At 39.3% G+C, this 24,751-nt stretch overlaps 1 protein-coding gene across 1 annotated transcript in view; it reads left to right on the top strand.

Annotated features, from left to right (window-relative positions):
• Nucleotides 1–24,751, top strand: part of cadps2 (Ca++-dependent secretion activator 2) — a 244,423-nt gene that overhangs the window by 106,711 nt on the left and 112,961 nt on the right. Inside the window, 4 exon segments of the mRNA XM_038705806.1 lie at nt 17,177–17,257; nt 19,130–19,363; nt 19,833–19,848; nt 19,851–19,953. Of these exon segments, the coding sequence (XP_038561734.1) occupies nt 17,177–17,257; nt 19,130–19,363; nt 19,833–19,848; nt 19,851–19,953 (434 nt within the window).

The following is a 24,751-nucleotide window of genomic DNA, read 5'->3' as shown; positions in this document are numbered from 1 at the left end:
CCCAGTGCATGGAAAAAAGGAATAATCATCCCTGTGTTCAAAAGTGGTAGCCAAGACTCAATGAGCAACTATGGCCCTATATCGATTTTACCAGTTTTATCTAAAATAATTGAAAAAGTTGTAGCAGCGCAAATGATTGACCACTTAGAAGCCACACAGCTCCTCCATCCACACCAGTTTGGGTTTAGACCAGGTTATTCAACTGAAATAGCAAACTGCTGTTTAATTGAAAATGTAAAAAAGTCCCTGGACAAGGGCAATGTGGTGGGAGCTGTATTTATTGACCTTAAAAAGGCATTCGATACAGTCAACCACAGTTTTCTTTTATCTAAAATGTTAAATTTGAATTTCTCAGATGAGGCAGTGTTGTGGTTTACATCTTATCTCCAGTCTAGAGTACAGTGTCTTAAAGTTGATCAAGACATATCTGAACTCTCAAACATAAAAATGGGCATTCCACAAGGCTCTATACTTGGCCCTTTGCTATTTGGTCTCTTTATAAATGACTTACCTCTGCACTGCTCAGGTGCCAGTTGTCAGCGCTATGCGGATGATGCAGTTCTTTATGCACCTGCCAAGTCACCTGAGCAGGCTGCAGCTGTACTGTCCACCAGTATGTTGGACATCCAACAGTGGCTCATTCAAAATCAGCTAGTTCTAAATCTCTCAAACAGTCTCGATGTGCTTTTCCATAAAAAAACTTGTTTTAAAAGAAAGATTTAATATTAATTTACAAAATAAAGAAATTCATCCAGTTACAGAATTTACAATATCAAGGATTAGTTTTAGATCCTCAACTTAAATTTGACAAGCATATAAAGATAATCTCAAAAACAATACAAAGTAATCTCAACTGTTTCAAACTAATGAGAAGCTACATACCAAACCAGGCAGCCCTTCTGTACATGCATGCTATGATTTTTTTCTCATATATCATACTGCATGACAGCATGGGCAAAAGCCGCTCCCACTGCAACCAAACGCATATGCTCTCTATACAACCGAGCAATAAAAATTATGGATAGAAAACCAATACGCCATCATCACTGTACCATCCTTAAAAAATATAATTTAATGAATTTTGATAGCTTTAGCAATCTTTGCTTCCTTAAATTGATTCACAAGTGCATTAATCACTTAACACCTGAGCCACTAAGTTCATTTGTTAAGAGACAAAACAGCATTCGAGTCACTAGGAGCTCCACAAATCATGACTGTAAAATACCATACTGCAGGACCAGCTTTGGACAGACGACCTTCTCTGTGAAGAGCTCCAAACTCTGTAACTCATTACCATCTCACATCAAGACTGTACCTGACTTTAAAATGTTTACTTTCACGGTTAAAAACTGGTTAAAGACAAACCAAAAGTGTACTCATTTTTAATTATTGTAAGTAGGTAAGAGTTGTATATGATATGCATGTTTATATATCATATTTATATGATTTTTTTTAAATTGAAGTAGTGAAGTATGTAAATTCTAATGTGTATAAAAGCCCAACCAGGGACAGGAGTTGAAAATTAGCATTAGCTATAAACTTTATATGCAGCACTTCAGTTTGTTTGTTTGTTTGCATTGTCCATGTCAAATAAATAAAATAAAATAAATAAAATAAAACTGCATAGCTATAAGGAAAATTGTAACTGTAACCTGTTTTTCATTTACAGAGCACAACCATGTAATGTGCAATGCAATTATTGACAGCTTATTAAATACTGTAAGTCAACACACTCCCCAGACTCTTAAACCATTTTTACGTTATAACTCAATAAAACTGTAAGGTTACATGATCAACAATAAACCTGTAATCTCTTTCTAGCCAACAATAATAATTAATGTGATGGCAGCCAGCGGGACGTAAATGATTACGTTAATTGACTACCACAAGTTTGGCAAGTAATCAAAGACTCATTCGTGTTTTCAGGTTACTGACCTATTTGCGTTCAGTGCTTCTGTGTTTGGGTCTTGTTGGATGAAGTTTCAAATCCAGAGTTTATGATGAATGACACAGCAGCTTCCGGTGTTTGTTGTCTTCTCTCATATGCGGCCACGCGCAGCAGATGCTACGTGTTACGTAGGCAGGTTATAGGTAACGGAGGGAGGGAATAATGGCAAGCTCATCGGACGTTTCCTAAAAAAATAAACATTGTTCACGAGTCACGCACCTCGATTCTGAGTTGAGTCTAAAGTCTTTTGAGGACGATTCTCAAGTCACTGTGTCGAGTCGGAGTCTCTAACTCAAGTCCCCGTCTCTGGTAGAAACTCACTAGCCTAGCAAAGGCTATAAACAACCTATGCAAACTTAATGCAAAACTCTTAAAGAGGGCTTACCAGACCTCTCTGGTCCTGCTGCATCAATATCGATCCTTGTTTAAAACACAAGTCCTATAATGTTATTTGAGTGCAATGCTAAATCGACTAAGCTCACACATTAACACAAGAACTGGTACTCTCTACATAAGAACCGCTGTTGACAATGATGACAAGAACTTCCTCACTTGAGAAACCTTGGAATAGTTTCTCTCTTTAAGAACATCCAATTTATAATCATGATGAATAGTTAAAATAGAACTCAAATACTGTTTTTCATTACTTTATATTTTAAAAATGCAAATTCTCCCCTTTCCTTTACAGCTCTTGATTAAAAGGAAATTTAACTTGGATCATAATTTTATTTTTTTTATTTTTTTAGGGCAAACGGCCTCATTAGCAGCAGACTGTGCAGAGCATCACGAAGGTCTCAGTGTCTCAGCACACTGCTGCTCAGCAATTAGACGGTCACTTAATCTACAAAGTGAGCCCCATCCAGACTGGCCTACGTGGTGCACTAAGAGTGGTGATGAAGATTGTATAATAAAAGACAGAATGAATTATTTTCTTAAATTTTTAATGAAATTCACTTTAGCAATAGCATCAACTCAAATGATCCCAAACAGCCCTTTTGCATATACTGTATGCAAAATATATATGCCCAAAATCCAATTGCCTTTGTGGAATTTTAATATGATGACCAAAAGTGGAGTTGGATAAAAAAAGTGGCACCATGGGACTCCACATACCCTGAAGATGAGCTTTCAGGTTTGCAGCGAACAAAAGTGGTCAGCACCACCAATTCAGTAGATGGATGCAGCTTATTGTGTAGCTGCAAGAACATTGAAAACCTTAAAATCAGAGTTACAGTCCCTCTGCAATATGGAAAGAAAACGGCAACGGGTGATTGCTCGCCTCTTAGAAAGCACCTGTTGAAACCACACATGCAGTGCAGTGGTTTATTTATCACAATCGATAGTTTCCCCTGAGCTCTGCTGTTTCAACACTGGTTTGGATACAAGATACAGTGTGCAGCAACCGTGTAGTGCTAGTGATCCAATAATTCAATCCATAATTGGATTGTTTAACATTCCTTTAGCAAAGATTCAGAGCAACATAAATCTGCCAACAATTCAACTCGATGAAAACTTGGGGAGGCTGAACACCAGATGTGCAGGCTCAAGACCACTTCAAAATGTGGACTCATTAAACCAAAATTATCTGCTTGGTTAGATACCAATGGAGAGAAGGGAGAAGATCTGTCCTTTTCTTGTTTATTTGGGTGAACAGGCTTTAAAGGCCTGTCCAGAAGTCTGTATAGTCTCTGAATACCACTCTACAGAGGAAACAGTGTGTCAGTAATCCTCAGTGATTCTCCTCTGCTGATTGTTTCCTTCTCTGTAAAAGTCTTTGAACATAAATAGCTTCCATTTACAGATTACTTCATGGCCCATTGAGACATCATTCTCGTCTGGTTAACAACCAGAATGCGTCTGTTGCCAGGACAGATTCTATTATTGTCCTGCTTCATTAGAGGCTAGAATAGAAAGGAGAACGAAAATTGAAGGACGAGAAGAGAGGTGAGAAATGAAGAGAAACAGGCGCTAATTCCATTTTTAAAAGCTCACCTGCCTTTCCAGGTTTTCATTAAATCTTGGTGCCATGTACTGCCTACATAAACTGTTTTCCACACCTTAGATTTTCTAGGGTCTAACAAGTAATATTCTTGTTTAAATTACCCAACGGAAACATACAAAGCTGCATTGGTCAGTGTCATTTATATTAAAAAGAAATGAAATGTGAAAGGTCTGGTGAAACCCGCAGAGCCTCGTTTAGCTCCTAGTTTTAGTTGTATGGAAATCCTAACAGACCAAACTGTTTGGATTTGGGGCGCCTTAAAAACTAAAGCATGTTGTAAACCATTTGTTGTGATTCCAGTAATGTGACTCTAATGACTCATTGCTCAGACCCTAAAAGCTCCACTGCCCCTGATTAAATTCAGTAATAAAATCGGGCTATAATAATTCATCATCTCCTAATCAAGCAAAGACTGAACAATATAAAATAAATCTGTTTTGCAAAAACAAGTTACGGAGATTTTGATTTGTATGGGAGAAATATCATCAGAGGACTATTTTTTATATAAATAAGACATTTACTTGGAAGATGATGATCCCTGAACTGAGAACAGAGTAGAAAGATAAAACAAAACAAAAAACAACAAACTGCAGAGATATGAGTGAGGCTGAGCGAAGTGTACACTTCTCTTTCAGTGATGGAAAAGATGGAGGGAGATAAAAATAGAAGAGAGGTGGATCGACAGCTGTGGAGGGAGGGAGAGTCCAGGTGTTCAGATCTGCTGGTCTCCAAGGATAAACAGCAGTGACAGTCCACCGTGTGTGTGTGTGTGTGTGTGTGTGTGTGTGTGTGTGTGTGTGTTTTTATTAATCTATTATCCAAAATCTCTAAAGATGTATATCCCATTGTTATTTCAGAGGACTTAAATACAACACCACTTAAGATTACATAAGAAAGTAAAAGATAAAAGTCCTTCTTACAAATTTCAGTGGATATTTTCACTACAAGTTACTCTGCTAGTTGGTGGAGACTTGAACCTATGGCGCACTCTAGATAAGCATTAGAAAACCGGAGGCATTGTTTGAAAACAACCTCTTAAACCAGAGGTCACTAATTGACGGACCGCCGTCCAACCCGTACCAATAGCCGAATTATTATTGAGAATTACTACTTTGTAACTGAGCGTTTCTATTTCAACCTGCGCAGCTTTTCTAGCATTTACTGTACTGGTTTAGCAGCTCAGGAAACTCAGACCGATATCATGTGTTCCAATTGTCATGAGTTGTAGTTTTTCCCTGTGAGTTTGAGTTTTTGCCATTTGTTTCTGGCGTCTTGTCTGGTGTTCTAGCTCGTAGTCCTATGTTGATTTGATTTTGGTTCGGTAGTCTAGTTGTTATATTGTTTCTTAGTCACTGCCTTAACTCTTGTTCCTGCGTTTTAGTCTTTGTCCTTGTTCCCAGTCCTGTACCTTAGTTCATGTTAAGTGTTCACTCTGGTCTGTTTTGTGTTCAGTGACCTGTGTTCTGTCTGTTCCCCCGGTTGTCACTCTGCCTGCATGTCAGTCTCTCTGTTTCCCTCTGCTCACTGTCTCTCTCTCTCTCTGCCTCGTTAGCCTCATGTCTGTCACCTGTGTTGCTCCCGCCCTGCTCGTTAGACCCTGTGTATATATACCTGGTGTTTCTGTCTTGTCCTTGTCGGGTCATTGTTTATTGTCACCCGGTGTTACAGTGTGTTACCTTGTGTTGCTGTGTTGCCAGCCTACTCGTTGTGTCTCCCTGTTTCCCTGCTGATTTTGGATTCTTTTCTCGTTTGGATTACTTTGTTTTGGACTCTGTCATCAGCCACTCAGTTTGTAAGTGTGCTCGCCTTTGTTTGTTTATTAAAACCCCTTGAACTGTACCTCCTTTGCCTTGCGTCCTGCATTTGGGTCCTCCAACCAGCTCAACCCTGCCTCACCCACACCAAACCGTGACACCAATCATCTCATGTGATGCAACTCAGCCAATCAAATTTGTGCATTCCGATAAGCATTGCGAGTCGAGTCCACGATTTAATTTACTTAAATGTAGAATTTATTATTAGAGTCGTTGTTATTTATTATCCAGTTTGATGAGAAAACTGACAGTAGCCTAAATATTGTTGATTTGACAGTCAGTTGTTGACTAAAATGACATGTGTTGATAAAACTATACGTTATGCTACTGAATAATAACCCAAAGTAGTCATTATGATGTTATGGACCTTTGCTTCGGGAAATTTTCTCTAACTGGACCTCTTTGATTTTTAATTGAATAACCTATATCTTAAAACCTGAGTTTTCTGAAAAACTTCTCAGCCTCTGTAGCAGATTGAAACCTAAAATGAAAACAATTTAAAAAACAATATATTTGTAAAAATCAATAAAAAAAGAAAATTGTTATTATTATTGGCTCCAGATCATTGCAAATATGTCCCTTTTTTGGGGTAAATTTGTCTGATAAAGTTATATTTTTTTTCGTCAATAGTCTCTCCTTGTTGCAGCTGATCCACAGTTCAGTGAAAGTTTTCAGTTCTTTCACCAACAGTTACTGCTGGATGGAGTTTCACTCCTGCTTTGTCACACATTTTAATTTGTCTCCATCACAACCAGCAAACTCGCAAAATTCCTCCTCAAACATGTCTCACCCACAGACCCTTGGCTAGCGGGTCAGCAGTGAAATCATATTCTGGGACTGAAGGGTTTCGGGGTTTTGAGGAAGCTTAAGAAGGCCAAATTCCCACGCCAAGTTCTTGTCAGCTTTTACAGAGGAGCAACAGAAAGCATCCAGACTGGAAACATCACAAACTGGCATGGGATGTGCACGGCCCAGGACAGGAGGGCTCTGCAGCAGGTGATTAAACCTGCTCAGAAAATCATTGGTACCCATCTCCTGAGCATCAGTGATATCGGTGAGGTCCCTGCAGAGCCCAAAGGATACTAAAGGACAGAACCCACCCAGCCACAGCCTGTTCATCCTGCATCCTTCTGGGAAGAGATATAGAAGTTTCTGCACCACCAGACTGCAGAGCAGCTTTCCCCCCCAAACTATCAGGCTCTTAAACTCTAATTCATCCTCAGCACTGCTCCAGTTTTTTTCTGTTACCATTTGTCATAATTGATTCTTTATTAATGTATATTGTCTGCTATGTAGCAGAAGGGAGTTACAAAACTCAATCTCACTCTATAACTTGTTAGATTGTGACAATAAACCTACCTACCTGAATCTTCTAATTCATTGTTCACTGCTGTAATCTGGAGAAATGTTCCTCCCCTCGCTTAGCTCATCAGCCACTGTCTCTGACTGAAGCGCAGCTTTGGAAACTTGCGGTCGACACAGAGGCTAAAAACATTTGAAAATACGAATCTGATTATGCATTTCGCCTCCCTCACTGATCTTTCAGTGGATCACGATACATTTCACTACTTATGTGTCTTGAAAATGATGACTTCTACTAAAACGGCCACATGTTGCATCCGGCCCAGAGCCGTTCCGATCCGGCCTTTAAAAGTAGAAGCATGCAGATGTTGCAGCTGGTCTTAAAGGGTTAGTGAAGTTCTGTGCAGGAACATTGCTCTGCTGAAAAGTAAAGTGATGTCCGGATATAAAACTCTCTGGTGAAACAGTTTATTGAAGATGAGGGGGAAAAGGGCGTGTCAGAGGGCTGGACAGGCAGCATACGGGTCTTGGGTTTACGTTCACTCCTCCTCACGCTACACCAGGGTTTTCAAAATGTGACACTGTGGGTAGCCTTTTGTCTGTCTGTCCACAGGTTTTCAACATAGGATAAATATCTGTAAGTGAATGTATAGAGGGGAGCGTTCGAGGAATATAAGAACCATAACTACGGCTCCCATAATTTGGCTTAGGGGGATATAAGCAGGAAGTATAGGATTGCCACAGGGTCAGCCCCATTGTTTTAGCCTATATTTGTTTACAATTTGGCAAATTGACACCCTTGAAACATGCCATAGATCACTGTAATTTTTGGATGTTTTTTCGTGATGGACATGGGAGATAATGATATCAATGGGAAGTAAAAGTAACACTGCATCTAAAAATATGTGTATCACGTCTGTGTGTTTAGATTGGATTTGATGCAAATTGAAGTAATGGGCTCAAAGGGTTTTCATGAGCTGTGTAACAACAAGAACTCGAGCTCCAACTGCTGACTAAGTGGGACAAATTGGAGCTCCAATGTACAATACTTCTTGTTTTTAGTACACTGACATGCGACTACCCTTTTCACCTCACACAGTATCTTTGCCTCAACATCCCGTTTTCTTTATACATACATGGGATGTGTTTTCCAAGGAACTATTGCAGCACTATAAGGAGTTTATGTCCTTTTTTCCTGCATTGAATTTTGGGTGTCCATCAACACCACACTCAGAAAATCCAGTAGTTTTAGTCTGCATGCTGCCAGTGTGGACCCCCACCTCATACTAAAGTATGGATGCACAACATAATTAAAACACAGTCTAGTCTGACAGTGAACCACAAGGAAAATGTTTAATTAAAGTGCAGAGCTCTGCTGAGTTGTGACGATAGCATTTTCACATAAAATTCTGCAATAAACTTCAGGAATCATTTTAATGTTTTTGGGTGCAATTGGTCACAGAGTTGGTTGTTTGATCCCTTGCTCCCCCTGTCTACAAAACCTGCTTGAGTAAGGCACAAATTTAACATAGCCTAAACAAACCACACCAAACTGGCAAATAATAATAATAATGCCTTCAGCAGCGACAGCGAGCTCTACAGTTTTGTCTGAAAATCTGCTTTCTGCCCCTGAGCTGCTTTCTTCTCCTTTGGTGATTTATTTTCTTCTCAGTCTCTGCTTTTTGTACTAAATCTCGATGTCTTTTAATCCATCATTCTTTTGATTCTTGCCCATAACTGGTGGCAGGGTGTAATTGTGTCTTTCATCTCTTTGTCAGATGATTAGTCTGAGATCCGCTGTGTTTGTGCACAGCAGATCGTTCAGTTTGTCATAAGACAGAGGTTTGACTTGAGGTTTTTTACTTTGATGCTGAAACTGCTCTGCACACATGGAAAATTAAATACCTGAAGATGAATATTGCAATAAAAATTGCTGTACGAAACATCCAGTCAGAGAGTTTCAGATTCTGTAGCCGTGCAGCTAATGGTGGGGTGAAAGGAAAAGTTGATCTTTGTAGAACATGTTGGAAGCAGTTTAGAATTTTGAATCAGTTCACTTTTATATAACCCTTTTTAATTTTTTGCTGTGTTTATTTGTGATTGCAGTGTCGAAGCCTTCTAAATATTAGAGTTTAGTGTTTCTCACAGAACTGAGCGGCACAGTCGGTTTCCATACAATTTAATATCTAACTTTTTGGAACTTTGAAAAACACTGAGCCATTGCTAATCCACAGTAAATGAACACTAATTTGACATTCATCCAAAGGAACAAGGCTTTTTTCAACACATGCTTTTACATTTTCCTGTGACCTTTTATCAATAAATATAAATATTGATCTATTAATATTCTGGAGTGCTGTCCATTGTGTGTACAAAGCCCATATTTACTGGATTTGGTTATTTGTTGTTTGATTTCTTTTGAAGGGCTTTCTTTTTCTTCTCGTTTCAGTCATCTGAAACTGTAAACTTGGCAGTCACAGTAGCTCTCAGAGATTATCTCCAATTTCTTTTGAGGGTTCGGTTTTCTTCCGCTGGCATCTTGTTCACCATTTTACACAATTTAGTTCAACAAAAGTTATTGAAGAGGAGAATAAAGCTCTCAGAACTAACACAAGCTTGCTAACAATCAGTAACTATAGTTCTTCAAAGGATGTATTTGTACCATCGACTGTCTTCAAACCATTCCCCTTTTGTGGAGCCCCCCTCAAGCAAATCCACTAATGGAGGGTTCAGTTCTCTGTTCTGCTGCTCCGTGGGTTCAGCAAGGCACTGACACTGTCTGCCCTGAATTTTGACTAAAGGCTCTTTACTTAAACATGTTCTGAGGTGTGTTTCAGTGCCTACCGGACACATTCATCTTTGTGTTTTTAAGTCAGTATCTAGCAGTTTAATGTCTGGATTCAGCCTTTCTGACATGTCTTCACGCTGCAGAGACTTTTAAGAAGTGGTTGTCATAGAAATGCTCTGTGAGGCAGAATTAGAAAGGCTGCCAACAAAGACCACACAATGGAAGTCAAGGTAACAAAGCCAACGTGTGTATTCTGATCTGTGTGTGTGTTTGCTCGTTCATTTTAGTTCATGCAGCCAAATTGTGGGTGTGTCAGTTATTCTCTCCTTTATCCTCTTACAGAGGAGGCAAATTAATCAGCAGAAGCTCTCATGATTTTCAATCTGTTAAATGCCATCCGCATGCGTAAATTTAAATTCTTCTCGAGAAGTCGTAAGTTTGTGAATTCAGCTGTCTGCGTCAGAACTTCTGACAAAAAATACTTTCTGGAAAGTATTTCTTCAGTCTGTTCTGTTTTTAGCGTTTGAGAACTTTATCTGAGAAACATATTCTTTTTTCATTTTGATTTTATTTCTTCATGTTTTCGTTAATCATATCAGCTACAAAGTAATATACAAACAAACTAACAGTACTTTGATTGTTATGTTATGCAGGAATCTTACTCTCAGTGGCAACCTGCATGTCAAACATGCTGTCTCGAATTGATGCGAGCATGTTAAGGTTTAGGATCTTAAGATTCACAAAGAGTTTATGCTTGAGTCTGATGTACAGCTCCGAATTAGGTATTTAAAATATACTTATTTATTTTATTTGTGTGCAGGATGTTTAATTCATGTTATTGGCTGTTGCTGCTGGTTTATAAACTTGTGCTTACTGAAACGTGTTGTACAGAGAGTTTGATTAGTGGTGGACAGACTGTGAGCTCTGTTATCTCATAAAGTTAATTAGATTTTAGTGTTATTAAAGAGACGCAACCAGGAATGCAAAGTAACAGTGTGCAGCAGTTGTTTTTCTGGTTCCGGATAATACTTTATCATCATCAAGTGTATAGAGGCTAGCTTTATTCTGTCAGCCTTTATTAACAATCAGAGGGCAGCTGACACAAAGCAAAAGTTACTGGAACTTCAGTTAACAGGAGCAAATGTTGTTACAACCTCTTGTAAATACGGACATAAACGTAGTAGATGGAAACACATTGATTCATTTTTTAACCTGAAAACAGGCCCCTTTTTCCAGAAAAAATGCCCAAAATGAATCAGGAATAACTCCTCAACCATTTGGCCTAGATGCATAATTCTGGTCTCCTTTGAAAAGTCAGAAGCTAAGGAATATGAATCCATTGTGTATTAATATATTTATTTTATTTACAGACTACATGGAGATGCAATAAAGAAAAAATCTGAAATTTTTAGCCTCGCCTGGTAACAAAAGCTATATTTTGATGCAATAAACCATCAAAACCATCCTGAGTTAGCTTTTAATGCAACTGAATATCTTCTAATACACCTAGAATGCAATTGTAACTGTAAATCTGATGAAAATAAACTAAAATACAACAGTTATCATCAAATATACCAGGCGAATTTCCATATTTTGGCAATATTTATTGTTAAAATGCTGACTTTAATTGATAGATATCTTTAAAACACTTTTTCAGTCCATACAACCTATTTCCAAATGACAAAACATTTAAATATTGATAAAAACAGGAGTATTCATCAACGTTCCTGTCACCAAAAGCACTCGCATTCTTTACAGGCCTGTAGATTTAGAACAGAACATCCCACAGTGATCAATCGATCCGACTTGAGCAGACCTTTCATTTGATACCCTGCATGTCTATATATCTCTAACAGATCGGCCACAAAATGGCAAAAAAACACCGTATGTTCTCAAGCGGCATGTTTCCTCTCTGCAGAAAAGACGACAGCAGGCAGGCAGCTTGCAGGTATTGCGCAATAATCAAGATAGCGCCCGCTTAGACTCGGAGCAAAAACTCGGGTTTTGGAGTTAAAACGGCGGGAAAATAAATGTTTCAATCATTATCATCGCCCAGAGCACCGGGGGCGATGGTGCAGGAAGTTTACAGGTTCAGAAAACTGAAACAAGCCCTCAAAACAAAGAAAAAACAACAAAAAGGTTTTAATCAAAAGCTTCATCACTTAATCACTCACTAAATGCGTTTATAAAATTGCAAATTGTATCAAGCTGATATAAGTATGAACCCATCTTGACCTTTACAACCACTCAAACACTGAGGCCTCTATAGGAGATACTACGTGAGTAATGAGTAAACAATAAAAAACATGGAATTGTGTTTGTTATCTGTCTGACACTTGGTTCCTTTTTCTTCCTCAGTGTTGAATTAATTAGTACTCCGTGATCAGCAGACCTCATCAGTAACGACCGCAGAATGATTAAACATGTCTGTTAGTTTTCATTTCAGGGTTTCGGAGCCTCAGCGGTCTGCACATGGATCCACACGACCACTTTTCTGATGGATTTTGTGGACTGAAGTGTCAGCAGGATGGAAATAGCAAAACAAACCAACCTGTCAAATTATCCATGAACAAATTTCCATCTCTCACCAATTAGTGAGGGCAGATATCAGGCCTGACAGGAAGTGGTAACATGAGATGACAGCCGTGATATTAGTTTATATATACATATAAAACCAAATTATTTAATAAATAACTTATGCCCCTTACTGATATTGTCGTTCATCTCTCTCAGGTGCTGAACTACTAAGATTAAATCTCAAACTACTTTTTGTGTTTCATAAGCACATCTTGTTCAACTCATTTAAACACAATGTTAATTAAGAAAGGAGAAAAAAAAAGAGGAAACTGGCTGATTATATTGTCATTTTTAGACACACTAGCTAATCCTCCTCTACTTTGGTCCAGACAAAAATACGGCTATTACACACTACAGCGCAGGGCTGTGCAGAGACCTTTGGAAGGGCAGGTGCTCGAAGTATAAAAGAGGTACATTGAACAAGGATTTAAATAGGGCTGTTCTCAAAATATCGATCCAGAAATATATTGTTATGTGTTCCTTGATTATATGCATATACAGATGCTTCTGTATCGATACATCAACAAATGCTGTGACACAGTTTTGAAAAAGAAACACAGGGAATACCCAGATCTACCTTTAAAACACGGTGGGCTGACATAACTTACAGGGAACAGTTGCTGTTGAGGGGTTGCAGGGGATGTTGCTGCTGCTGCTGCTTTTGTTGCTGCTGATACTACTTGAGGTGATCTGTGACTAGAGATATTATAACAAACATAGGAGATATATTAGTTGATGAAATAAATATGTGACCATGACAAGATGTAAAGATTGCTGATAGTATTTGGGACTGGCTCACTATGACTGACCTGCTGTAGTGCTGCAGCTGCTGCAAAGGCTGGCTGCTGTGAGAAAATAAGAGGGAGATGCAAACGGAGACGGCTGCACACCGAGAGCTGCAGGTAGAGGAAATAAGATACCAGGTTCAAAAAAGTGTGTGAAATAATCTGGGAAGGAAACAGTACTGGGAGAAAGGACTAGGTTTTCCAAGGCAGGGGTAATAGACAGGTGCGTGTGTGTGTGTGTGTGTGGGCAATATTGTGATGATTTTATATATTGCATTGTTAATCTGAGATATATTTGGATTTTGATTGACTATATGTCTAATCATAAATCTAAAAAGATGTGTGTGTTCATTCTGTCGGCCCATAATAACCATGACAGAGCAGCATTTACCTTTCACATTAATATTTCATACCTTTGTCTGAAATCTATATAGAGCCATTTCTTGTTCATTCTTTACTTTGATGTCAGGAATATTATTTATTTTATAATGACACTGACATTATTACATGTATTTCCAGTTATTTTAGTTCATATAATAGGTTTGCTATTAAATCTATTCAAATACTGTTCTGATTTAAATGATCGTTTTAAAGAGGGCTAATAAGTAAAAGCTTATGAGTAGGCTATAATTCGGAGGAATAAGTAATAAACCTGTTTTACCAATGTTGTTATAATTATTTTAAGGCACACTACGTTTTTTTATTAAGTTCCTGTAATAATCCTAGTTCAAGTGAAAGGTTTTTAGTCAAATTACATAAAAAATACAATACTTCGACCGTGAAACTTTTCACCCTCAAACAGCAAGAAGGAAGTGAACAGAGCACCTTTGTTTATCTGTGTGCAGAAGCAACGTTGGCTGTCGGCACAGTGTTAGTCGGTGGCTAACATTACTGCTACAGGCGACACACAGCAATATACAACTACTGTGCTGCTCTCTTTGCGTCTTTCTTGTAAAAGACATCCAACAACCCACAACAAGCACATTGCGGCAAACCCCTCTTACCGGCGGAATCGCAGGTGTCCTGTAGTCAGAGCTGCTGAATCACTAACGGTGTCTGAACGGGAGGGCTCGTCACGGATGAGATCATCAGGTGAAAGGTCATAATGTGGGTCATTTTATTTACTGCGAAATTATTATTAATTCATTTTAGTAATAGGTTGATTCAGCAGGCCTTCACAAAAAGACCTTTACAAATTTAAAAATTAATTAAATTTGTCATTGACAAAAGGGCACTTTGGGCATCAAAGGGCAAAAGGGCAGGTGCTCAAGCACCCATTGCACCCCCCTCTGTACGTGCATGCTACAGTGTCCCCAGAGGATGAATTCTAATGATGATTGATCCCCTTACTTTTCTTCTAGCGCCACTACAAAGTTGATTTTGTGGTTTTGATTAACATATTTGTGGTTTTGAGTAACATCTTAACAAGTATGGCTTGTTATATGGATTATTATCACATTTAGTACACACATTCATGTCTCCCCAGGATGCATTTTGATAACTTAAATGATCCTTTTGCTTCCCTGTAGCACCATCATCAGGTCAAAATTTCAGGTTGTACAATACTTAGGTTTATGACCAAATACCTTCGTTGGGAATGCACAACATTAAAGCTGCAGTAGGCAACGATTGAACCTACAATGCAAAACCTTCGGCGTCTCTCTCTGCTGTTCGTATCACTCCGCTTAGCTCCTCCCACCAAACCCCCAGGTTTGTATGGCAGCAGAAGGAGGTGGTTTTCCTGTGAAACTTCATCCCTCAAAGGCCTTGCTCTGAAAGGCGAGAATTATTTTCTCAAAGACACCCTTTCAGCACTTTGAGCCCCAGTCCCCCAACATTATTTGCACCATCATGCATTTTATTTCAGTAAAAAAAAAAAAAAAAGGCAATGTCGCACAGGCTTGATGAGCTGCTGTAATGTGCATAAACTCCCTCGTGCGAAGTTATAATTGTGTTATATTGTGTGTAGAGGTGTGTGGAGAATTTGTAGGTGTTTTCTGCTTCCTTTCACCTTAAAACACAAATCCAAACAGCTTTAACGAATCCTTTCAGTGATGTCAGGAACTGCAAACAAAAACATGAAGAAGGCTGCAGTTGATAACCAACAGTGTAAAAGACCAGATATTGTGAACTTATTGTTAAATAAGTCCTTCCAGGTGAAGGGAGGGTTTGTAGGAAAGAGCTGCAGTCTGCCAACAGATGGTTAAAATGTGAGTCAGTTGTGATCAGAGACCATCTATAGTTGTGACTCCTGTTTGCCTATCAGCGTTTTTTTTTCTTCAGCTGCACGTCTGGAATAACTACTGCGTGTGACTAAAGGAAACTTGCAATGTCTGTAAATGAGACACTGACGGCTGATTTTTAACTCATTCTCTGGTTCCCATTTTTGAACAGGCTCAAATTAAACAGCTTATCTTTTCTCTCTTATCGGCTCTGAAGGTTCCCCTCATCTCTTTGGCTTCAGGCCAGTTTCCATCAGAGCTGTTTTATCTCCGATTGTCATTTTAGACGCCTCCGCTCATCACAGATTTCTGAAATGAGGCGCCGTTTTCTGCCCAGTAAGCAAACTTTGTTAAATTTTCACTCTGCTTTTATCTCCTCTTTGAGTCTCGCTGACATCAAGTTTAACAGAAGACTTGCTGGCTGATCATGTGCACAATGTGAAGCTCTGAGCGCACAGGCTCAGCTCCCTGTGGCCAAGGTTGAACTGCAGTGAAAACAGTAAATATGAGACTCAGGGCCATTTCATTTTCACCATATCAATTGAAAAAGTTTCTTCCCTTGTTTTAAGCTTAGAAAAACAAAAGGCACTGATGTACATTTAGCATTGTCTGTGCTTAAGCACTCTCTGATCACTCAACACTGTCAAATCGTGCACATAGTTGGGGCAGCTTTAGCTCAGGTGTTAGTGTGTCAGACACAACTGGTGGGCTACTTATTTTTTCCCTGGCTTCTCCTGTCCACATGTCAAAGTGTGCTTAAGCAAAGCAAATTGAGACTTTGATTGACAGCTGTCAATTGCATATGTGAAAAAAGTTGTATATAGCCTTTTGTGGCTCCAGAGGGAGCAGTGTGAAATCTGGTAAATTATGACTTTGCATGTTGTGGTGTTGCTTGTGCATCTCATCTCATCATGTCTTGTCATGTTTAACCTGCACCGAAACTGTTTTGCAGCTTAACACAACTAGATGCTTGCAAAAGGAATCTTAGGTGTCAAATGTTTTGCTAACTTGCTAGCTTCCTGCACATCACAAAAGTTCACTTCTTTTGCTATGTGCTGAATGCCAGTGTGAAATTAACCATAGTGACCATAGAAAGGCCATGCTACATAATTTAAGCAATCATATAGAAAAGTTTAATGTGTCTTTCTTTTAACTTATAAAAGTTGACTTGATTTAACTTAATTTTTTAAATTCCTTTTTATATTTTAAGTAGCTTTCTTGTGACCCAATTTGCATATCAGGCAGTGTCCCAACCCCAAGGTTGGATGTCCTATTATCTTTACAGCTAAAAAAGCACAATAAAGAAGGTGAAATTAAATATTGCGAATGTGTGAGACAGAAGTTTGGGGTTTTCCTATTCACTTTAATACAGTTAGAATTCTCTTGGAGCAGCATCTAGTGGACACCATAGGAACTGCATCTGATTAACCTAAACGCTAGGCCACTAACCAGAAGTAAATACATACGATTGAACTTTTCTCTTCTGTAATTGGTTGAAAAGCACTTTCTGTCCTAATCCTGATCCTCAGACCCTCACTCCTGATTGGCTAATTACTGTCATCTGTTTCCACATCAGCAGCTGGTTGGTTTATCGATACACAATTGAGCTTTCTTAAAGTCAACTTCTTCACAGTAGACCTCTTCTGTTGTGTCTCTCCTTCACCTGTTGATTTGTTTATTAATTCTACAGCTCTCAGATTGGCTGACCAATGAAACTCTGCCTTTTTTTTTTTCTCAGCTAGACAACGTGGATGAGCAGGCGGCTCAGATCCGCAGAGAGCTGGATGGAAGGTTACAGCTGGCTGAGAGGATTTCAAGGGTGAGAAACACTTATTATCCATAGTAAAGCCCAAACTCATCATGTCATAATCATATATATCAAGATAATGTTTAAAGCTGCACTATTCAATAATTTTACTCTGAGTAATGTGAAAGGGGGATTTTCACCAACTATGCAGCTCTACAGAGAATTTGGCTCAGTTAGTTCAGTCTCAACATTTTTATCAGCAGAACCAGCTCTGAATAAACCCACTGTACACTACCTGCCCAGCATCAAACCACAGACAGAAACAGACCAACTGGTAAAGAAAGTGGAGCTTCTCGTACCTAAAGAGCCAGATAATTTTCTCAGGAGTTGGTGGAGAAGTGGAAGTAGTATTTCAGAATCAATTCAATCAATTAATGCAGATTTAAAGTGGTATTTGGTATTACTTTATAAGTGACTAAAACCATGCATTGATTATCCAAATTAGAATCAAGTAATTTTCTCTAGAATAACACATCTCTTTTGTCCCCCACCAAAAATCCTAATTGTGATTTTTCTCTCCCAACAGTCTAACAACACTGTCATCTCCCCAAATTATAATTTGTTATGTATTTCATTAAGAAAAGCACAATGTTTCTTTGCCAACTTGCTCATCATAAGGCACATGGGAATCAAAAAAGCACAAACTGACAAATATATCCATCTTCGAACAACTAAAAGTCTGTTATTGTGTTTGTATAACAGCATGCATGTTTTTAAGTGAACATGCAAGTCATTTTTACAGGCAGGGTTTTAAAAATTCTGTCAATCTATTATGACCCGTAATTTTAATTGTAATGTTTTGATTATAATGAGACATATTATCATTTAAATAGCATTTCATTTTCAAAAACAACTAGAACATCATAACAATTACCATAAAACTTTAATTAAAAGCTGGGTCCTAATGAGATGCAGATCCCTTTTTATTGGCCAGGTGTGGATACAGATTTTGACAAATAAATGCAGTCCTCATTTAGACGCCTGGTCTGTTTTTTATAGAAGTTGTCTTGATGTATAAAGCCTCTTAAAGCCCACCAGGTCGCCTGTTTAAGCTATTTAAGCTAGTTCTAAGCTACTTAGATTGAACATACAAATATAAATGTTTAAACATATTTCAATACGGACATTGTATACTTCGTTAGATCAGTTAGATTCTCCACAATTCAATCGTTGTGTTCATTTTATGAAAACCATGAGCACCAAAGTACTATAACTCATTCAGATGTACCAGCAAGGTAAACTAGAGGCGAAAGAATAGTGGTGACTCCCGACATTTAAACCAGTCATAAAGTCGTATGTGTCAATTCCTATATTATTTATATCACTTTAGTAGAATATTAGTGATCAAAACAATCAAAACTTTTTTGAGAAAAGAAACAGAGACACAAACCGATCGGTCAACTGTTAACAGGACATTAAACTGAACTCAGTTGACCTGCTAGCCTAGTCTGAACCTTCCTCTTGGTCTTTGCATGGACCTAAAGTGCATGCCTAAGCGTAATCAAACACCTTAAGGGTTTGGGTCTTGGCCTTGGACAGACGACTTCTCATGACCGTTTTAATTTTGTTCTGGCTGAATCATGATCTGCTAGAGTCTTGAAGTTGGGGAACGTTAGTCCCAAAGAAGCTGAAGTCGCTAATTAGCTTACTAACATTATAGTAGATCACCCTCATCTGTCAAAATGACAGCCTTCAGATTTTTTGGAAAATATTTGGTTAATGTGACCCTTGACTCTGAGATGTACATTTGTTTTTAGTGTTTGTACCCATGAAATTATCCTTTCACTATCAATGCAACCAACTTAGTTAGTGAAAGTAGTGTGTGTTGATGTGAAGTAAACCTTTGTGTTAATGATAAACTATGACCGAATGTCTGTCCTGCAGGAGAAGAGAAACCCAAAGTTCGTCTCTGCTGACATGGAGCCTCTTTACGTGGAGGAGCTTCGTTCGTCGGTCAACCTGCTCATGGCCAACCTGGAGAGTCTGCCGGTGTCCAAAGGAGGTCCGGACTTTAAACAGAAGCTCAAACGCTCCTCCATGAACAACTCCTTCCTGGACATGGGGGACGAGGGAGACATCCTGTCCAAGTCTGATGTTGTGCTGTCCTTCACTCTGGAGGTGTGTGTGGATGTGATCTCTGATTGGCTTATAGTTGGTTGAACAGCTGAAACTGGTGTTTACATGTGCCCATTAATTTAGTTTCTCTCAAGAGATAATGAGGCAGAAATGCTTAAAATCCTGACAGTGCTCCACATGGCATATGAACAGGTCAGTTGATCATCAAATAATGATTGAACACCAATTCTGATAATTTGTTAGTTAATTGATAATAAATTTAAATCTCTTTTATTTCAATGTAAGCTAAATATCATTGAGTTTTGGACTGTTGATTTGACACAATATTGGACAAAAAGACATTTGAAGATGTCACCGTGGCAATTTGTCACTTTGTTCTGATATTTTATAGACAGAATGATTAATCAAGAATATACTCAGCACAAATATCATAGAACACTGAATGTTTTCGGCTTGCTCAGACAATAATTTGAAGACGCGTCACCTTGAACCCTCTGCCGGTGTTTTTCAGATTGTGATCGTGGAGGTCCAGGTCTGAGGTCCGTTGCTCCAAACCGGATCGTTTACTGCACCATGGAGGTGGAGGGAGGGGAAAAGTTGCAGACAGATCAAGCTGAGGCTTCCAGACCACAGTGAGTTCTACTTCTTCCTGCTGTATTCAGTGTGTCGGTTTGGTCTCAAGCAGACTAAAAATGTGCAGACTTTAAATACCCGTCGTCACGTTACACTTGTCTAAGTCACAAGCCGTGATTGGCTTAAACTAGTTAGGATGAAATAAAATCCTTTTGTACGTACACGTCTGGAAATGAGATTATAGGTGAAACTTTGCCTCTTCAGCAGATGACTGTGAAAACCATCTTCCAGTGTCCGCGCACACATCATTCTGCACAGTGAAGGTCAGACATCCAAGTAAAGTGAAGTAACAATAAGCAAAACACATTTATGAGTAAAAAAGGACGTGAAAGAAAGAGTCAGCCTTGTTGAACCTTTTGAACAAAGGTAGATCTTTGCTTATATTTAAATGTAAAAAGTGATCTGTGTGTGGAGAAAATGTAGTGACTAGTGTCGCTTTGTGTTTTGTGCTAATTAACGTTATGCTAACATGGTGGACTTGGTAAACAGTAGACCTGCTCATCAGCATGTTAGAATTGTCATTGTGAGCAAGTTGGCTTATGTAAGAGAGATCAACTGTCAATGAATGAATACCAGGCCTACACCAGTCACAGCATCAACTGGGAAGGGGTTTTAAAAGGTCATCTATCAGGAGTCAGCGGCAGGAGAAAAATCAATAAAAAATCATTCAAATCCACCACCAGAGTCCATATTATATATATATCCTTTTCCATCTCCCCCATATACAACTCTTATTGTATCTACTGATCCAGCCTTGCTGCAGCTTAATGGTGTTGTTGTTTTACAGCATAAATACACGTAAACTCATGAACATTGTTACTTTGAGGGTGTTCATTGATATTTAAGGGTTTCTGTACATAGACCAGGTGTGACACAAAGTTCTGAGGCTGTAATATGCATTTGTGCTAAAGAGTGATCAGAGATTATACCCAGTTTACTGAAAGCTTCATGTTTACAGCCTGCTGAGCCTTCACTCTTGACCCCTAATTGGATTATCGGCAGAGCTTTTGGAGATGAAATGAACACACAGACCTCGGTGAAAAGCCTCCTTAATACAGTTACTTGAAACTGAATCACAGCAGACCCACGTCTTTGAAATCCAAACAGCGTTCTGTAGATCATAGACTGAAGATGACTAAACTTCGCATTTTATGTAACAGGGGAGGAGTGACCCTCAGATTCCTCGAACACCACGGCAACCCGCCCTCAGCCCTGTTTCTTATTCTTCAGACGAGGCTGATACAGTGAGAAAATTAGGCTGTTATGTAACAATGATTGGAGTCGGTCTCTCCTCATCACATACAAACATAAATACACAGAAAGGAAAGCCCAGCTCAACTCAAAACCCTCTGTGTGTTTCAGTTCCTGGTCAGACATGAGATGTTTTTCATTACTAGATGAATAGTAGACATCTTTTCTATTCTTAGCTGAAATTCAGCCCGGGACTTTGAGGACGGAGAAAGGCCTTTTATGCGAGCGCAGTGGAGGGACACCTGCCTCTTAAGTTTGTATAAGCACGTACGCCACTGCAACAAGACCAGGTCAGGCAATCCTGATATATATCAAAAACTACAATGCAGTCTCAGAAAACAGAGCAGTGTGCTCTGTACTGATTCTGCAGCTACATGAGTGTTAAGAACATCAGTGACCAACAATAATCCCTTCTCTAATTGTATCAATGGATGATTGCCTACCCAGCCCTGCTCACTGTACCTGTCACTGTTTCTGGTTCCATTGTCCTTCTCCTCCCGCTCCTCCTCCTCTTCCTTCATCCTTCAACCTCTGTTTATAATATATATAAATATATCATATAGCCTATATGCCTATACATAAATGCATAGATAAATAATCTCAGTATTTAACAAGTGCATTACTTATCAGTGCCTGTGCTGGGTCCTGCCTCATCTGCACTGCTACAGCACCTTTCCACCAAGGAAGAGGTCGGTAAATTTGGCACATTTAGCTGCCTCTTGTGCCAACATTTTTTTCTTCTAAATGCTTATTTTTTTGGCACCACATTTCTTTTACCTCTTTCTTTCTTTTCGACATATTTACCTTCTCTGCTGTGCATGTCACTCCACCCTGGGCTGAGTTGTGTTGAGATTAAACTCCTCCTAGATGGAAAAGAAACTCCTTTTATCGGCGTCGTTGAGCCAATCAGGTTTCAGCAAAAACGAGGAGCGGTCCAAGTTGGGAGGGACTACTCGTATCCCCCCTCAATATTGAAAGTATTGGTTTGGCCCAGTCTGATAGACGCAGACAGCGTTCACTGCAGCTGTTGAACTGAAAAATAAAAACTCGCCGGTTCAGCCTGAAATGGACCAGTCCGCCCCTGTGGCTACTTACCATTACTGGGTTATAAAATGTTTGGTCTCAGGGTGGCGCCAGAGGAAAAGGCAAATATGCTTTACTGTGGCCTTCTAAGGACTTCTCAGACTCTGCTTGTCAGGCTCAGTTCAGCAGCAGAACTTGGGCTAAATACTAACATTACCTTGCAGACGTGTTAACACAGTCCAATCTTAATGTTAACAGGCTAACATTAACGTTCTAAAGCGATAATGCCTGCATGTTAACATCATGTATGTACTGGACTCCAAGATGCTGTCTGCCCACCTATTTCCACCCCTTCCTGCAATAGACTTTACTAATTTTAAAACCTCCGTGGTTTAAAATGCATAGTACAAAGATTAATAATGTTCCTGGTTAACAGTTGGACGAGTCCTGTCAACAGTTTTACAGAAATGGAGGTCTATGAAAAAAGGCTGCAGGGGATGTTTTGTTGGCCACTGGGGCTAACTGCCAGTAACTCTGCTGGCTCCCCATACCATATCCACCTCTGTTAATACACTCATGCTTAGCAAGTTAATAAAAGACATCTCAGACGGGTCAGGCTCAGCTGTACACTGTCAGACTTGACTGGACCTTTTGGGTTAGACTCAGGCTGAGCTCTAAGTAAAGAGCCAGGTTCTCTTTTTCACTGTTGACACTCTACAGTAAGGTTTAGGCCACCAGAGCAGTTAAGCGCCTTGCTCAAGGGCACATCAGTGGTGGTGATGAGTGAGGGGCAAGCACTGTTTTTTCATCTGCTCCACCCAAAGAGAAGGATAGGGACCCTCTGTACCACAAGTCCACTTCTCTAACCTTTTGGCCCCTCATTTAACATGATTATAGTTGTCATGTTAATATTTAACATGCTAAAATGATAACTTACTACGTTAGGATTTCTAGTGAAGTTGAGCCATACTTGGATGCTAGCCATATGGGTACTAGTTTCTGTTTGAGCACTTAGGCTCAGTGTATGAATACAATGTGAATGCAATGTAGTGTAATAAGCACTTTGAGTGATCGCAAAGACTAGAAATGCGCTATGTAAATACAGAGCATTTACATTTGTTCATAGGGTAAACTCTGGGAATGTTGCTGTAAACAGTGTCTGCCTCCTGAGCTGAGGTTACTTCATATGTTCACTTCTCTGACCTCGGGTACATTTCACTCAATCCCGTATCTCCCATCACATTTTGTGTCTAACACTCAACGTTGCTTATTTGGGTCTGTATTCACTCAGTGTTCCCTTGTGTTTTCCCAGAAGACCCAGGTTATTAATATTATACAAACCACCTTTCTGATGATGGTAGATGTGATACGATGACATGAGTTGTACCAATATTAATTCTTAAGGACTCTTGTGAAACCACAAAGTTACACAGACGCAGATTGTAATCAAATGAGAAAAGAATACACTGAACGGCTGTTTGGCCATCTGACTACGGGGGTCCGTACGGTAATGAGGTTGCCCTTTCACATGCTCTGGCTGCCGGTGGAGAGGTGTTTTTCCGACTGCCCTCCTCCAGCCAGAATTAGCAAAAAGAGCCAATTAGACGAGCTCACCGCCACCTGATGACCTGTTTGTTCTACCGGGATCCTGTGCCGAAACCCGGCTTTACTGCGGCTCCTGTAACCTTCGCTGTAATTAGCCCGCAGCACACTTTCACATCCCTCATCTTTAATAACACACCCATACACTTAATTACATCGTTGTTAACTATAATTACACGGACAACATGATTAGCTGTGATTACAATGTTGTCCAATTGCTCTGATGACTCCTGCCGTTCTTTAATCACTGAGGACTTTTTCATTAGGAATACCCTTAATTATTCTGGAATGTCAAGCATCTGTGACTCGCTTAAAGGACCAGCCCGCTATTTCTTTTATTACAAATCAAGTACACGCGTGATGATTATTTTCCTTGCCGTGAAACTTACGTGTCAAAGCAACAAAGGCAAGTGACTGGGCTGCACCAGTGGGGCCAAAATATGTGTTAGAATTAACTGCCAATCTTTTATAAATGTTGACATGACTTTATTTAATTTACATATACAGACATGGACAAATATGTATTTTATATAAATATAAATAAAATAATAATGATGTTGGCATTCCCACAACGACTTTCACCTCTGTGTCCCTGAGCAAGACACTTGCTCCAGCGGCATTCGACCTCTGACATGTAGAGCAATTCTAAGTCACTTTGGATGAAAGCATCAGCTAAATAACTAATTAGTAATTCTTATTATGTATGTATAGCAGTCAAAGTCATCTTCTGGGAACCATGAATGTCTGAACAAAATGTTGTGCCAATTAATCCAGTAGATGTTTTCAGTTATCCTGTGAAAACTGTGCCCTGCTAGTGGCGTGAGTGCAAAAGAATAACGTGTACATCTGTTACAGCTTTTAGGGTAATCCATCTGATTGTCAGTATATTTCTCTCTGAAGCACAGTTGTCAATCCAGTATC

Source organism: Micropterus salmoides, unplaced genomic scaffold (genome assembly GCF_014851395.1).
Source record: "Micropterus salmoides isolate LMB-PRFRI ecotype aquatic unplaced genomic scaffold, ASM1485139v1 Ms_hic_scaffold_8, whole genome shotgun sequence".
NCBI classification, from domain to species: Eukaryota; Metazoa; Chordata; class Actinopteri; order Centrarchiformes; family Centrarchidae; genus Micropterus; species Micropterus salmoides.
The sequence above is the reverse complement of the archived record's forward strand: the minus strand, read 5'-3'. Positions and strand labels throughout refer to the sequence as shown.